General features: G+C 42.1%; 1 protein-coding gene across 4 annotated transcripts in view; it reads left to right on the plus strand.

The window, feature by feature from the left end:
- The window catches only part of VTI1A (vesicle transport through interaction with t-SNAREs 1A), a 239,628-nt gene that overhangs the window by 4,846 nt on the left and 217,624 nt on the right, over window positions 1-17,158 (plus strand). For all 4 annotated transcript variants that reach the window (XR_014548536.1, XR_014548537.1, XR_014548538.1 and 1 more), the window contains exon 3: window positions 7,671-7,781. Coding sequence is in view for 1 of the 4 variants with exons in the window: in XM_083615033.1 (XP_083471159.1) it covers window positions 7,671-7,781 (111 nt within the window). In the remaining 3 variants the exon portion in view is untranslated. The remainder of the gene's footprint in view (window positions 1-7,670; window positions 7,782-17,158) is intronic.

The raw sequence follows: 17,158 nt of genomic DNA on the forward strand, positions 1-17,158 counted from the left end.
TGTATTCTCGCACAGCACCCATGCTACATGTTCTTGCTGGTGAATGAGATGCCATAGATAATGTAGATCCTCTTTTCAATAGCTTCTATGCAGGGATTGTAATATGTCAATTGGCCCTGGTTGCAGGCATCTCTGGTACCACTTTTCCTTTTACCCATCCATATAGCAGATAGCGATTTGGCATCAAAACAATCAGAACCTGTTGTAAAGCCTGACAAATGAATAAAAAACCCTTCAGTTGTTACTAGAGGGACATTGTGTCTAAACCAGGTTAGTCTCAATGTAGGGAGGAAATCTCATAACCAAGTAGAATGCTTATGCTGGAAAGCTGGACTATTACAAGTCATATATATCTGTTTCTTACCTGTATAGAGAAACAAGCTAAAGCATCACCGTTAATGGTGTACAGGACCTGTCCAAACCTCCATAATGAACTGTACTTCAGGATATACTGTATCTCCCTTTACCTTTTCAGTCTCATCCAGAAGTATATTTACTTGAAGTTTTCTGAGCATTCATTTTATCATTCCTTAAAGAGCTTCCCCTATTTCATGATTTACCTTTAATTTCAGAGGTATGTAGGGTGAAGCTTCAAAGGGTGGTGAGAAATGCTGAAAGTCTGATTGCAACTGGAAACTTATTTTTAAGAGCAATGAATGAACAGTAATCCAATAGCAGTCCAAATTGGATTTTGTACTATAGCTTAGATTCTGGTTCTCATATTTACTATATTTCATGTAGAAAAATAGGTCAAGACTAATTAAAGGAGAACTGATGTATCCTTCAGCTCTTGAGGTGTATAAGGGAATGTTTATCTATGACAATTTATGGATTGGTTAAAGCAATCTACATAAGGTACTCTGACCTTTGACAGATCATTTAATCTATCCTTTAGCTTCTTTGATCAACATGTAAGGATGACAAGGAAATTTCCTACCTCACATAAGTGATAAAGGTAAATTATTAATTACAAAAGGCATTGATAACTAAATAACCATAGGGCAATCTCTCCTTCACCATAGCTCTTTAAGAAAGAAAGAAAAAAGCTCATTTTTTTTTAAAGGACACTGTCTCTTTGTGGTAACCAATCACTCAGTCTACTTCTTTCTGCAAAATAGTTATCTGTCTTTTTAATGTTGGAATGAGTAGAAGTTGAGCTAACAGCTCATTATTTTCCTCCTTGTGTCATAATACGAACAAAATTGGCTGACTTTTCTCTAAGATTAAAAAGAATATCCTGTTTTAACATTTCCATCCTAATGATGATCTTCATTTAATGTACTTCATTTTTTGTTCATACTTTTGTTTTCCGATCTTGTTGCTAACACTTTTAGACAGGTGCTTAAAGCAATTATTGACTTTCAGCAATTACTTAACATGTTGGTGATTAATGTCAAGGCTTGCATATAAAAATCAATTTTAACAAAACTGGCTAAGGAATACAACTCATTAAAAGGTCTCCTGAACAGGTTGAAGTAAAAATCAAACTTGAAACGTTGCCACCCAAAGCATGCAGTTTTTACATAGCAGTCCTATGGTGGGATTGGATTTAGGCAATCTAACTCTGCTCATATCAGGTTGCTGATCATTTGTTTCTTCAAAGTTAAACTAGCTAATCATTTTAATTGCTTCAATTCATTTGTTCTTCTTGGACAGATTCATGATTCTAGTCATTGTCAGGAGCTACACATATGTATATATTGCCAGTGTGAGATCCTTTGGAAGGAGGAATGGGATATAAATTTAAATAATAATAATAATAATAATAATAATAATAATAATAATAATAATAATATTTATTTTTATTGTTTATGCTTTCCCCAGATCTGCTAACATTTTACAAGGAATTTGTGGAAAGGGCATCTCTGTGCACAAATTGCCAGATGTGGGTTAATGGGTCCAGTGAATATGTAAATGAGACAGATACCAGTTTTGTAAACTGATATAGAAGTACTTGACTTGCTTACACTATCAGGATCTTACTTTCTGTATCTTACTATCTGCACAAAGGAGGAACATACAGTGTTTCAGCCTCAATCCCTTATTTTTAGGGATTTGTTGAATTTAAGCCAGCAGAGCCAGTCCCAGCTCTTAGGAATTTGGCCACCCTCCAGGTGCCCGGCTTGAATCCTTGTTGACCTCCCCTGCCAGCGTCTGCCGGCAAGATCAAGGGAGGTCTCTTCGGCGATCCTTTTCAAACGTGAAAAGAACACACCACTCCTCCCCCTCCCATCTCCAGGGGGGGGGGGAATGAGACAGACAGAAATATATTTACATGTCTTTATTCCTGTCTTTCACCAGTACAGAGAAAACACGTCTGTACCCTCTGATACCCAGCTGCAGAGAGAGAATAAACTCCACCCATGTACTTCCAGTACAGGGTCATGTGTCACTCTGAGCTAACATCCGGCTCTCAGAGCACTTTACAGACTGTCCCTGGTTCCCACGGTACAATCCAATAACATCAGCTTCCTGTTTACCATTCCAGCCACCTGGAGCTCGCTTCTGCATTGCTGCTTTTTCGTAACATCCTCCCCCAAAAGAATCAATGCGTATTGCGGCAAACAAAGCGTGATCCAGAGAAGAATACAAACAGTTGTTATACACATAACACTCCCCTGTTGTTTCAGTTCCACCCTTGGAACTCCCCGCCACTGGTTTCCCCAGTGTACCTCTCTGGTTGTCTGGTTTCCAAGGAATGAGTGCATCTGCATTACCTTGGCTAGCAACTCTCTGTTGTGTCTTTGTCTCTGACTTAGACACAGCTCCAACCTGTCCTCGGTTGTTTACAACAGCAACACATGCAACAGCTAAGTTAGCAAACTCTTTTGAGTACCTCTTAGGTGGTTGACCCTTTGTAACTCTCTCAGACCTACGTATGAGGTGCTGATCCTCTCTGCTCACTGGTCCAGTCTCAGGACTCTTTGGAGAACCAGTTCCAATAGTAAACAGTGGTTCATCCTTCAGTTGTGAAGGCCTATCCATTGTGTGAGACTTCCTCTCAATGACTGTGACAACTGAGCTCTCCGAGCTATCAGTGTCATCACTCTCAGTACCACTGTAATCAGTAAAATCATCATCATCTGAATCGTCCTCAGTGGGAAATGTGTGTACTATCACTCTCTCCTGTTCAGGAGCACTCTCTAGAAATTTTGTGAGAATCACCTGACCAGATTCAGACAAAATTACTCTGTAGAGACCCTTTTCATACCCCACAAAAATGCCTCTGGCATTCTTTACTTCACCTGGAGCTTCTGTTCTCACATGAGACCCAAAAACCTTGAAATGGGCAACAGAAGGTTTTCTGTGGAACAGTTTCTCAAAAGGAGAACTTCCCAACTCTTTTGAAACCTTTCTCATCTTCGTATAACAGAACGACATTAGAGACTCGGCCCAGTACTCATGTGGCAGATGTGAACTAAGCAATTGCGCTTCCATCCCCTTTTGCAATTCTCTGTTCACCCGTACACAGACACCCCTGTTCCACGCTTCCGCTGAAACAGCAATCTTGTGTCTGATCCCCTTCTTCTGCAGGAACCTCTGGAAATCCTGTAAAAGAAAAATCTGCTTCTCATCTGTGAATAGACAATCAATGTTAGCATCATGCATACTCTTAACTTTGTCACAAAACTCCTGAAACCTCTCCAAGGCTTCCTGTGGCTTTCTCAACACATAAACCCAGACATAGTTAGAGAAATGATCCACACACACAAGATAATATCTTGCATTGCCTCTAGATGGTTCTAGAGGACCAATCACATCAGCATACACCCGCTGAAATGCTCTGTTGACTCCGGTCACCTTCTTGCTCACTCCTGCAAGAGAAACTAGGTTAGACACAGATGAATTACATTCCATGTAATCACTTTGTGCAAAAGTCAACAAATATAGTCCATCCTTCTCTCTGGCCGAAAGAAATAACTCTCCATCTTTGTAGATCTTGCAGCTCTCAGCATCGTAGGACAATCTCAGTCCTCTCTTTGCAATCTGCGAAACACTTAGTAGATTGAACTTCAATTCAGGAACCAAGTAAACATTGTTTATTGTCAAGTTCAGACTCTTAAGATAGACAGTCCCTACACCGGTCGCTTCCAGCTCCTGACCATTGGCCTGTTTCACAGCGAAGCTTTGCTTCTTAAACGTTGAAAAGAGTTCTCTGTGTGGGGACATATGGACGGTGGCTCCAGTGTCAATAACAAATGAGTTCCCAACACCTGGCGTGGTTCCTTTCGCCATCAAAGCCTTTCCAGGTCTCACCGAAGGCTTGGTATGACCTTTGCCTGACGCCTCAAGCTTTGCTGAGCGGCCCTTAGCTCCTTTTGGCTGACGTGGCTTCTTACAGTTCCGCTGAAGATGCCCAGCCTGTCCACAATTGTAACATCGGACAGCGTTCAAAGCTAGAGCTTTCTCTCCAGTAGCTTCATCTGCGGGGGAATTAGAACTCCGTTCCTCCCTCCTTCTGTCCTTTACTTCCAGTGCAGCAAGTCTGTCGTGTTCATTCAAAACAACGGCAGTCACCCTCTCCACGGTCAAATCGTTCGCCGGAAGGGAACCCAGCTGACTGGCAACCGTTTTGTAAGTCCGATTTAAGCTGTTAATCATCATGAAGCAAAACACTTCCTCCTGCAGACGGAAATTGCGTTCCACCATCTGTTGGCGCAGATATTTCATTTCCGTCAGGTGCGCTTGAACATCTCCATCAGGCGCAAGCCTCAGATTGGTCAGCTTCTCAAAATACAACAACGCTGAAGAACCAGCATCTCTCTGGTGTGTTCTACGCAGCGTTTCCCAAATCTCACGCGCATATTCCAAATCCTGAATATGCACAAGTTGATCATCCGAGACACACAGAATTATAGCCGTTCTGGCTTTCAGACTCTGTGACTCCCAACCTCGGGTTGGTGCTGCAGGGATGGGGTTCTCAATCACGTCAAAGATCCTCTGATTCTGCAGCAGGGCCTTCATCTTTTTAGACCAAGATGAATAATTGTCATTAGTCAGGGGAGGTGGATAGGGTAACCCTCCCCCCTTCTTGGAATCCATGCTGAACTCAAGTCTGTGCTTTCTCTCTCAAGCCTGCTTTGACTTTCAAGCCAGTAAAATCCAAAAGTTCTCTTCTGGGCTGTTTACTGCTTTCACTGGCAGGCAAACCTTTGGGCTGTTTTCAAAATCCTCGCACATGCTGCACAGAATTCAAAACAATTCCACTTCCCAGGCTCTTTTTGAGCCATTCAGTAACTTTACAAGTACTGGCGGTCGTTGCCTAGCAACCTTTCTCGGGACGGGAATCCTTATCTACCACAGGAATTCCTGGTATGCCAGCCTTTCTTTCAGAGCTGTTTTTCTTAAATGCAGCTCTTTCGTGAACAGAAAATAATTCAGCATACCTTTTTGCTTCTCCGTTGCCTTTCGGTGTCCAGCTGTCTGATCAGCTTTCTGGCTGCAAGCAGACGCTTTCTTTATCTCCTTAGGTGCAGAGGATGGCAACGATTCATCGACCTCTCACCTCTCATGCAGATTCTCATAGATCAGATATCCATTGGAATGCTACCAGATGTTGAATTTAAGCCAGCAGAGCCAGTCCCAGCTCTTAGGAATTTGGCCACCCTCCAGGTGCCCGGCTTGAATCCTTGTTGACCTCCCCTGCCAGCGTCTGCCGGCAAGATCAAGGGAGGTCTCTTCGGCGATCCTTTTCAAACGTGAAAAGAACACACCACTCCTCCCCCTCCCATCTCCAGGGGGGGGGGAATGAGACAGACAGAAATATATTTACATGTCTTTATTCCTGTCTTTCACCAGTACAGAGAAAACACGTCTGTACCCTCTGATACCCAGCTGCAGAGAGAGAATAAACTCCACCCATGTACTTCCAGTACAGGGTCATGTGTCACTCTGAGCTAACATCCGGCTCTCAGAGCACTTTACAGACTGTCCCTGGTTCCCACGGTACAATCCAATAACATCAGCTTCCTGTTTACCATTCCAGCCACCTGGAGCTCGCTTCTGCATTGCTGCTTTTTCGTAACAGTTCAGCTGTCAGTAAATTAGTAAACTCTGCACATTGCCCAACTGAAACAAAGAACGTGATATTTTTATATGATTCCTTATCCTTAGAGGAAAGAGACTTCCAGTGTCTTTTATCTTTCCAAGGATTTTGTTGTTCCTAGCTTACTGCAACCTGTGTTTTTTCACCTTTGGGGAAAGATGTATAAAAGACGTTTGTGTGAAGGTGCCTTATATTGAGTCACCCGCACGAGCCACCTAACCTGGAACTGTTTACGTCCACCCCCAAAAGCTCGCCAGAATCTCTAGAAGAAGCTTACTCATCCCTGTTATCAAGGAGCTTTTGTTTGTAAAGCATACACATAAATATATCCTCCCCAAACTTCTTCCACTGTCACAACTTTTCTGTGTATTGAAACTCATAACTGAGAACAGTATCACCTGAAATAACATAGTAAAGGAGTGTAGTTAACCGCATATTTTTTCTCATCCTTTCCCCATTTCTTTTATTTTCACAGGTATTTTTAGAACTGCCAGAGAGCAGTGTTTGCAAAACTGCTGTGTAGTTAAACTACTAAAAGAATGGGACTGGGAGAAGAAATTTGGAGAAAGAAGTGTGAATATATAGCTCAGGAACCACAGTTAAATGGAGGGCTCTGAAGCAAAGGAAAAATTATGTGCAAGTGGCTATTTCACAGGATCACATGTTTGGGAGTAACAGCTCAAGCATGAGTTCTCCAAGGTCATAGCCCAAAGGAGTTCAGTGACATTATTAATATTATTATATTTATTTATAGGGACGCGGGTGGCGCTGTGGGTAAAACCTCAGTGCCTAGGACTTGCCGATCGTATGGTCGGCGGTTTGAATCCCTGCGGCAGGGTGAGCTCCCGTCTTTCGGTCCCAGCTCCTGCGCACCTAGCAGTTCGAAAGCACCCTTAAGTGCAAGTAGATAAATAGGTACCGCTTTATAGCGGGAAGGTAAACGGCGTTTCCGTGTGCTGCGCTGGTGCTGGCTCGCCAGAGCAGCTTCGTCATGCTGGCCACGTGACCCGGAAGTGTCTCCGGACAGCGCTGGCCCCCGGCCTCTTAAGTGAGATGGGCGCACAACCCTAGAGTCGGACATGACTGGCCCGTAACGGGCAGGGGTACCTTTACCTTTACCTTATTTATTTATACCCTGCCTTTTTCCCTGACCGGACTCAAGGCAGCTTACATATAAATATAAGAACCTCTAAAAACATTGAAAAAGGGTCATTAGAAAGCTATTAAACATCAATGGAAATAAAACTAGATACATATATAAAAGCTATTAAAGCCATACTAATAATTACTATAAAAATAGCATGGCAGCAGCCCTTTCATTAAAAGCTGCTGGTCCACATAAGCTTGTTGGAACAAACAAGTCTTCACCTGCCAGCGGAAGGACAAGAGGGAGCCAGTCTAGCTTCTCTGGGGAGGGACTTCCAAAGTCTGGGAGCAGCCACCTAGAAGGCCCTCAGTGCAGGGAGAAAAGTTGTCAGGTTATCGCTAAATGGGAAAGCTGTCCCACTTCCCTCCTGTCAATGCTGTAGTGCAGTAACCCTGATGTAGTGCATGACCATTCCGGACTTAATTCAACTTGTCTTTTCTCTCATACATCCTTCCCCTTCTTGTTTTTAATTATTAGCTGGAACAAATGGAGCTTGAAGTTCGAGAAATCCCTCCACAGAGCCGAGGCATGTACAGCAGTAGAATGAGGAGCTACAAGCAAGAAATGGAAAAACTTGAAGCAGATTTTGTGAGTTAATTCATGTATGGTGTTTTGTGAGCGGAAACATGTTGCACCTGCTGCCAACAAGCCTTATCTTCAGCATTCAGCAGCATTCAGCTGCTGTAGTGCTGAGGTGGGGGACCCTTGTTTAGCCAAAGAGCTACATTCTGCTGTGGGCAACCTTCTGTAGGCTGTATGCTAGGCTTGGGCAGGAACAGATACAAAAATAGGCTGAGCAAAAGATGTGATTCTTATATAGGTTACATTCCAGCCTTGCCAGTGTCAGAAGTTTCTATACTCTCTCTCTCTCTCTCTCTCCATCATGGCCATTCTGGAGAGCCTTTCTTAGGCAGTATTCACCATGTTTTATCTTCTGTCATTCATTCAACTATATGAATGACAGAAGGCACAGATACAAGGCACAGATACATCTCCCCAGTGCTTTCCCCCCCTTAAAAATCTTTAGGGGTACTCTCATTTTGACTCAAGAAAATCGCAATTTTATAGTTCAAATCAGGAAAAATAAATACAGTAAATGGACAAAAGTACAAAGATTCACAGAATGTTTAGGGGTATGCGTATACCTACGTTCCCCCAGAAAAAATGCACTGCATCTCCCAGCAATTAGCTCTACAATGGTGATCTGTTTTCTTCGTTTTGGCTAATACATTGTTCCTGTACTCCAGGCAAGAGGTATTAAAGGAGGTGTGATTTAGCATGTATTTTGCCTTGCCTTGCCTTTTCTTACACAGTGATAACAAATTGACAGAAGCAAAACTGGACTTCACAATAGCCATATGTCACAATGTGGCTTCAATTCAAGCTACAGGCTCTCCCTTACTTGTTCTCGAGATCTGCCCATGTATTCCAAGAGGCAATGAGCTGCCCCGAGAGACAGGTAATAATAAATCAAGTTGTTAATGTGCTACAGTTATTATTAGGGGAGTCACATAGATTATTTGGAGTTTCCACTATTCTAGAATAGTTGTGTTAGGAGAAGCAGCTCTATTAGTTCCTGTTGCAAAATAAGGAACTATTTAAGGTACAACATCTGAAGTTCCCCGTAGAAGGCTAAGATGCTACTGTGCATCTTACATTTACTGTGTGGATGAGTAAAACAGAGTTTATAAGTGCTCCCTTTGAGCAGTCATGAAATAGCTATTTTAGTAGTTGCAATGATCCCACAGAATAAAAAGCACAAAGCAGATAAGAAAATACTCTGTACTAGTTTTTAAAAGATAGCATGTACATACTGAAAAGAAACAAGACAAAAATGAAAGAACAAAACTTGTTTTATGTTTTGCCTGACGTATATAGTCTGCTGAAATGCAAGAAGGAAGGTGCAGCTAACATGATAGAATATCTTTAGAGCTGTTTTCACTGATTGCAGTTTAGAAAGCCCTATGGAGTTTATGGTTGGTCAGGTTTTTTATCTACTTTGGAGGCTCAAAAAATACAAATGTGTCTTTTAAAATTGTATCTTGTTGAGTGTTGTGCAGTTAGCGCTATCTTGTGGCCAAATGTGGAGTTGCAATTTGCTATTTGCAGGAAAGTCTGCCAAGTGTACTTACTGTATTGTTTTAAAGGGAAATTGACAGACTGAAACAAGTTAATAGCAGTTTTTGTTAACTTGCCTGCTTTTTGAGAAACCAGTTATTCCTATTTCAGTATTGCAGGTATATAAATGAGCATCCTCTTCTAATAATGCTGTGGAGAAAACATTACCATTTTGCCATTTGAAAACCAATGTACCGTATTTTTCGCCCTATAGGATGCACCGGCCCATAGGACGCACCTAGTTTTCAGGGGGGGAAATCAAGGAAAAAAATATGATTTCCCCCCCACAGCTCTGGGAGCAGCGGACAGGCTGCATGCAGCCTGTGCGCTACTCCAAGACCTTCTTCCTGCTTTTGCGGGAGGTGGCGGAATTCCCCCACCTCCTGCAAAAGCCCACAGGAGCCGTGCGTGACTCCTGCAGGCTTTTCGACCAGGAGGGAGAAGGGACTGAAACGGCCAGTCAGTCCCTTCTCCCTCCTTGGGGAAAAGCCCCCAAGAGCGGCGCACTCTTTAAAGGCTGCGCGGCTCCTACGGGCTTTTCTACGAGGTGGGGGATTCCCCCACCTCCTAGAAAAGCCAGCAGAAGCTGCGCAGCCCCTTTAAAGAGCGCACGGCTTTTGCCTGCTTTTGCGGGAGGTGGGGAATTCCCCCATCCCCCGCAAAAGCCCACAGGAGCGAGAAGGGACGGACTCCGCCAGTCAGTCCCTTCTCCCTCCTTGGGGAAAAGCCTGATTTCCCCCACCGCCAGCCTCCAAGCCGGGTTGGAGAGTAGCGGGAAGGCATCGCACACCTTCCCGCTGCCCCCCATCCTCTGGAGCTGGCGATGGGGGAAGCGTTGCTTTCTCCCACCGCCAGCCTCCAAGCCGGGTTGGAGAGTAGCGGGAAGGCGTCGCGCGCCTTCCTGCTGCCCCCCATCCTCTGGGGCTGGCGATGGGGAAGCGTTGCTTTCTCCCATTGCCAGCCTCAAAGCCAGGTTGGAGAGTAGCGGGAAGGCGTCGTGCGCCTTCCCGCTGCCCCCCATCCTTTGGGGCTGGCGATGGGGAAAGCGCTGCTTTCCCCCACTGCCAGCCTCAAAGAGCAGACTCTCCTGGCTTCAGCAGAAGCAACGCGAAGCCTCTGGAGCGCAGGCTTCGGAGGCTTTGCGTTGCTATCGCTGAAGCCAAGGAGCCTGCATTCGCCCCATAAGACGCACACACATTTCCCCTTCATTTTTGGAGGGGAAAAAGTGCGTCTTATAGGGCGAAAAATACGGTATGTTTCATATTGTAAAGCATTTGTATGGATGGAACTGGATATAACTTAATTGTGTTACTATTTGTTCCATAATGGAAACTATAGACAATACAATTTTCTCCCTTGAGGACATTGCCTAGTAAAAACATCAGGTTCCAGTTAGTACAGGGTATATAGTCTCAAATTTTAACAGAAAGATAGCAGATTATGCTCTGCACAAAACTGGGGACAGTTAAGGGATATAGATTTCTGTGAATTCTGATGCAAAGTAACCTGATCTGTGCTTCTCGACTAGTGTGCGAAATGGAACATAGTTCTTTTTTCAGATTCCACACTTTTGTTCCACAGGGTTCTGTCTTGCCGTCCCTCTTGCTATTTGACATCTATTTAACAACTACATGAAGCCACTAGGAGCTGTCATCAGTAGATTTGGAGCGAGGTATCATCAATATGCAGATGAAACCCAGCTCTAGCTCTCTGTTGGTTCAGCAGTACTAGTAAAGGTTTTTGAGCACTGTTTAGAGGCTGTGATGGGCTGGTTGTGGACCAATAAATTGCAGCTGAATCCTGAAAAGAGAGAGGTGTCCTGAGTTCTCAAGTCCAGGAGGTGTGGAAATGGCATGTTCTAGACATGGTTACACTCTCCTGGAAGGAACACGTCCATAGCTTGGGGCTACTGGATTCATCACTATTAGTGGAGGCTCAGATTACCTTACCAGCTAGGAGTGCCTTTCATCAGCTCTCATTGGTTTGCCAGCGATGGCTCCTTTTGAACATAAATGGCAATGGCAATGTTGATGTTGATGATGATAATGATAATACTAATACTAATACTCCTGCTGTGCTAACATACAGACTGGATTACTGTGCTATGCTGTACATGGAGCTGCCCTTGAAAACAACTGAAATTTCAGTTGGTCCAAAGTGCAGCAGCCAGATTACTGGCTGAGGTTCCATTTTAAAACAGCTGCATTGGATGCTAGTTCATTTCCAACTTAGGCCCCAAATATATGAAAGACTCCCTAAACACACTCTCAGTTCAGCAGAGGAGGACCCTTTTGGTAGTTATACCACCCTCAGAAAATTGAGTGGGCGGTCTGGCAGAGGATATTCTCTGCGGCATCTTGAAAGTTGTGGAACTCCCTTCCCAGAGCAATGTGTCTGGTAGCGTCACTAGACAGTTTTCGTTGAATACTGAAGATTCTTCTCTTTATTCTTATTTTTGATACCTTAGGTGAATATTCTTAGGACCTATCTTATTTTTGTGATTGTAATTTGTTTTAAACTGTTTTTAACATTCTGTTTAAGCTGTTGTGACCTGCCTTGGGACTTTAGGATGAAGGGCAGGTAACAAATCAAATTAACTGCAGGTTAATATGGAAATGGGATGGAATGAAAACATGTGAAATTGACATGGGTCAGGAACAGAGTAATATATCCATCCCTATCCACAACATAGTTCATAGTGTTTCATGCAGAAGGTCTCAGGTTCAGTCCTCAGTATATCCAGCCTATATCCAGCCTAAAAATGTCCCCCATCTGAGAGACATCACTAGTGCATATTGAGACATTTGGCCTTATTGTAAAAAGCAGCTGGTGTTTGTGTACATACACATACTGATTTGCCTGTATAGTCTCTTGGTGAAGCTGGAACCCTGCTTTTATGCAGGCCCACCCACGTGCCTAGAGATTTCTCCCTTTCTTTTTCCAAGCACTCCAGAAGAAAAGAACTATTCCAGGGGAGAGTGACTATACAACAGGCACAGGGAATCTCTGGCTCTTTAGATTTTATTGGGCTGCAAATCCCATCAACAGCAGCCAGCAGAGCAAATTCAAGGGTGATGGAAACTGCAGTCCAGCAAGCATCTGCAAAAGCATAGGTTCTCCAGAAGTGAGAGTCATTCATTCATTTTCTTGGCATGCTGCTATCCCACAAAACAAATCATGCCCAAAGCGGCTTACAACAAAGAAAACAGGGATACATTTCAAACAACCACAAAAACAATTCATAATTTACACAGCAAATGAATAACATAGTAAAAACTTTGTAATAACATAGGGAAACAATAGCAAATATAGTAACATTTTTAAAAACCACATTTCAATACTATAACAAGATTACTTAAACAACATATAGCATCCGGTAGAGCTTCACATTTTCACCTTAGTCCTAGAAACATGTTGCTCAATGTCCCTCTCCTGCAGCCACTTGCAACGCTTCCAAGAGTAGGTTGTGGGGTTGCTGGAAACACCCCTCCATGATGTTGCTGCTATAAGGGTCTTTCAAAATAGCCAAACACCTAGGGTGGCATTGAACTAGTTTTACTCAGAGTAGACTCATAGAAATTGATGCACCTTAGTCATGTTCGTTACAGTGGTACCTCGGGTTACAGACGCTTCAGGTTACAGACTCTGCTAAGCCAGAAATAGTACCTCGGGTTTGCTTCAGGATGAGAACAGAAATCGCGCAGCAGCAGTGCGGCAGCAGTGGGAGGCCCCATTAGCTAAAGTGGTGCTTCAGGTTAAGAACAGTTTCAGGTTAAGAATGGACCTCCAGAACGAATTAAGTTCTTAATCGGAGGTACCACTGTATTTAATTGGGCAACTCTGAGTAAATTTGTTGAATGCCACCCTATTGTTTTTTTTTACATTCCCCCCACAAAACTTGCCTGTTTCTTTTAAGAGTAGATTTACGATATACAAATGTACCGTGTAATTAGATAGTATATTTATATAATGCATTTACATTTTTGCACATTGTGCATTATATGTAGCATGCACTTGGTGCCAGCAGCTCTGTCTGCCATTATGTCACGGAAAGCAATAATAAACTTATTGCAGGTGTATAACAATTTGCAACTTAAAAGGGCTGTGTTTGTCTATAAAAAGTGTACTGTCACTCTAGAGAGTACTTCTCACAACCTGTGAATGAATAATGATTTGTAGTTTTTAGGAGAAACTAAGCATTATGAGACAGCTGGCTGAAACTCAGTGGTATCCCAAGTTCCTGGCCAGCTCATTCCTTCTTCAGTTGAGAAGAGCGTATTAAATTTTCTTCTGTGGCTTGCATACATGACAGAATTATATCTTTATTAAACTTACCAGTGATGAAGTGATATCGTTGAAGGAAGTGTGAAAGACAATTTAACAATTTAAATTTATAATTAACCTCCATGGCTATGGATGACTTAATTGAGATTCCTTAGGGAACATATCAAGTTAAGCTCACTTAATTTTTTTCCCTCCTGAGCCTTTAGGGTTCTGCTTGCAGAATCTTGTTCTATGCATGGCTAGTGAGCTGCATCAAGAAGGATTTTGAGAAAGGGTTGGAACAGCAAGTTAAAAGAGAAGGGCAGATAGGTTGATTAAGTAATAGCATTCCTCTCTAATTAATTTAGGCCACTGTCACTCTTATTTAGATGTATTTAATAAGCAGCTTAGTAAATTGAAGGTTTCAATAACACAATCTGGAGTTTCAGTGCTATTAAAAATTCAGAGGTGGCAAATGATTACAGACTTCCCCTTCCTATGTTGTTCCTCTACTGGTTCCTTTACCTTTTTTGTTCATTTGTGTGGAGTCCCATTCGCTTTAACAGGTGATAGATGAGTAGGAGCAAAAGGCAACAGTGAAAAAACGGGGTGGGGTGGAATCTATTTCCCACTGTTTTGGAATTTTTATAAAATTCCAAATCCCTTGTTTGTGATAGGGCAATTATAAGGGCACTTTACTAGCATAGAAGTTTTTTCTTTGGATTATTAAGCTATCTGAGAAGGGATAGGTTAAAGATATAAGGTTCTTTCATGGACTGTATCTTGGTAATTCTATCATCTATGGATAGGGATGAAGAAGGATTGCATTCAGTTCTCATTTTTAATTGAACTGACCTAATTTGTAACTCCCGGACTAATACATGGATTGAAGCATCATTATCTTTTAGATGTCACATATGTCTGAATTTTATAATAGTTTTTGGCTCAAAAATATTTCAAAATGCATTAAATAAATATGTTTAGAAATGCAGACATTGAAATAAAATATGACTTTTATTTCATATTTTAGTAGAAATATTTGTATGGTTTTTTAAAAAGACAGATAGGAGGGAATGGAACAGACTTCTGATCACACGTGAAATTGACTCAGAAAGAAACCAATATCTTCATTTCTATCTGTGAGATACAAACTACAGTAGATACTGTTTTAGCTTAATACATGCATGGAACACATTTTCTTATCTCTAAAGATGCTCTCACCCTAGTGCTGGATTGATTACTATTGTAATTTATTCATAATTGTTGCTTGCCTATTTGAAGCTACAAGGAAACAAAATAAACAAAGAACCTTACTCGAGCAAAAATCCAATGCTCCAAGGCTGTAAGTTAGGGATACCAAACTATGACCCATATCTCAGAAGTGGGGCACTTCCAGCCCACAAACCAGATTTGGCCCACCAGGTCTTTCTATTTGTTCAGCCAAACTGCTGTCCAAAAACCATGCCCACCTGCCCCACACCTAATATATGTGGGGCAGGTACATATACAGCATAAGCAGGATCTCTGCAGAAAGCAGGATCTAACCTTTTCTGTAGAAAGTAGGTAAACCCCCCAACATCTGGCTTAGTGACTCACTGTCTTGCTCCACCTCTGCAGACCAGTGTTGATAGTTGGGACCACCCACTTGTCAATCAGCTGACAATATTATGAGATCTGATGACTGATAAGTGGATGGTCCTGTCCACCTGCCAAGTTGGTTTGTGAAGTGAAGGAAAGATACAGATCTGGGCATCTGGGCCAATTCCCCATCCCTGCCATGACTCATATATTGTCCCTGGACAGTTAAAAAGTAGAAAACAAAAGACCTGAGGCTTTGTATTTCAGCAATATTTGTGTGTGTGTATATCCATAGTTTGTATCTATAGTGAGCATATTTTTGCTCTCTTCTCATATTGCTTTCTTTGCACCATAAACTGCATCCTTCCTGTCTCCCTTCATTTCTAATCCTTTGCCCAGCTTCCTTCCATGTGACATTTGGACATAGTCTGATGTTTTTCTTCAGTTTTTTCTTGGGGGGGGGGTCCCTGTCTTTTTCCAGAAAAAAATAATATCTGTAATAAAATGCATGGTGGTTCAACCCAACAACTCATGCCACATGCTGAGGGGAAGCTTACCCATTCCCTTTCTTTCTCTTCCTCTCCCCCCGCCCACCTTTCCTGTCTTCAGGTTTGCAAGCATTCTACCAGGAAAACTCTTTTTTGACACTACCCTTTGAGACACAGATGAAAACTTGATAAAAGTTTCTTTGGCTCCATTCTGTACGTTCCCAGTTGATGATACAAAGGCTCCGTGGCAGAATGGAATATTGTTTCTGAACTTACCTGTGTAACATACTCAAAAGAACAGAGGCCACAGAGAATTCTGTTGGATCTGCCTCTATAGAAATTAATCAGATTCGCAAGGCTGGGACTGTTTTGAGAACCAAAGCCAAAAAAAAATTTAGCTAGCTCACCTAAAAATGTACCTAGCTGTGGTCTTCCTGTCTAGTGTTGAAATGCAAGTCTGTGTATTTGGAAGTTAATTGTCAGTCATTACAGGGTGCCTAGAGAGAGGAAAACCTGTCTTATTCTTTTATGGTTCCTGGTAACTGGTCTCTTTCTTCCCTTTTTGTCCCCTCTTTCTCCAGTGACCATGATTCAAAGGTGATTTCATTAAAAGGGGAGATAGAACAAGAAAACTCTTAAAAGCAAAGATGCTGGAAATAATTATTGAGCATTTTCAGACCAATTCATCTTGCTTTCCTTTAATATCAGCACTAGATGGCACTGTTTGTTTGCAAAGAAAGTTAGGTTTGTGGATTTTGCGGGTGTTTTTTTTATTTTTTTTAGCTTTGGTAGTAACTGAAATTACTGTTTCATGAATAAAATATTTCTGGTGGGATTTGCATTTCTATATTGGCTGAAGACACTGTGTTGAATGTTTTATTAACCAGCCCAGTGCAACTGTCAGCCTATTAAAGAGATCCAATGGACCCTGTTTAGCTAAATAAATCCAATTCGTCAAATTGTGTTCCTGGCTGTTTATTTTCCATTCTTTTGATGTACAGTTTATTTTAAGTTAGATCCACATAGGTTTAAAAATTAATGGGGAAAATAGAATTTAGTGTTTGGAACATGAAAAGACTAATTGCCATGGTCAAAAATAGTGTTTCTTTTAAGGTGAAGTTGTGTGCAGGAAATGGACTTCTGTACTGGGGTTGATAAAGTGTCCTATGACAAATTATTTTGGAAAAGGAACAGTTAAACTGTTTTCAACCACCTTCAATACATCTTCCAGTATTGTTTAAGAAACAGCTATATATTCACAGCTAAAAAATGTTGCAAAACCTTTTGTTAAAGAAATCCCCCATTATACTTTTTATTGTAATTGCATGGTGTACTTATTATTAAACTGTAATCTGAGTCAGCTCTTTGAGCTGATGAATCCATTGGTCTTGTACAATAAAGCTCAGCAGCTGGGATATTTTTATGTTGAATCTTAAGTAATTTATTTTGTGCGTGAGTGAAGTTTGACTCCCCCCCCCCCCGTGCCAAACTTTTGAGGGGGGGCAGGGGGCTGACATT

The sequence above is a fragment of the Podarcis filfolensis genome, assembly GCF_964270895.1.
Source record: "Podarcis filfolensis genome assembly, chromosome: 5".
In the NCBI taxonomy this organism is placed as follows: Eukaryota; Metazoa; Chordata; class Lepidosauria; order Squamata; family Lacertidae; genus Podarcis; species Podarcis filfolensis.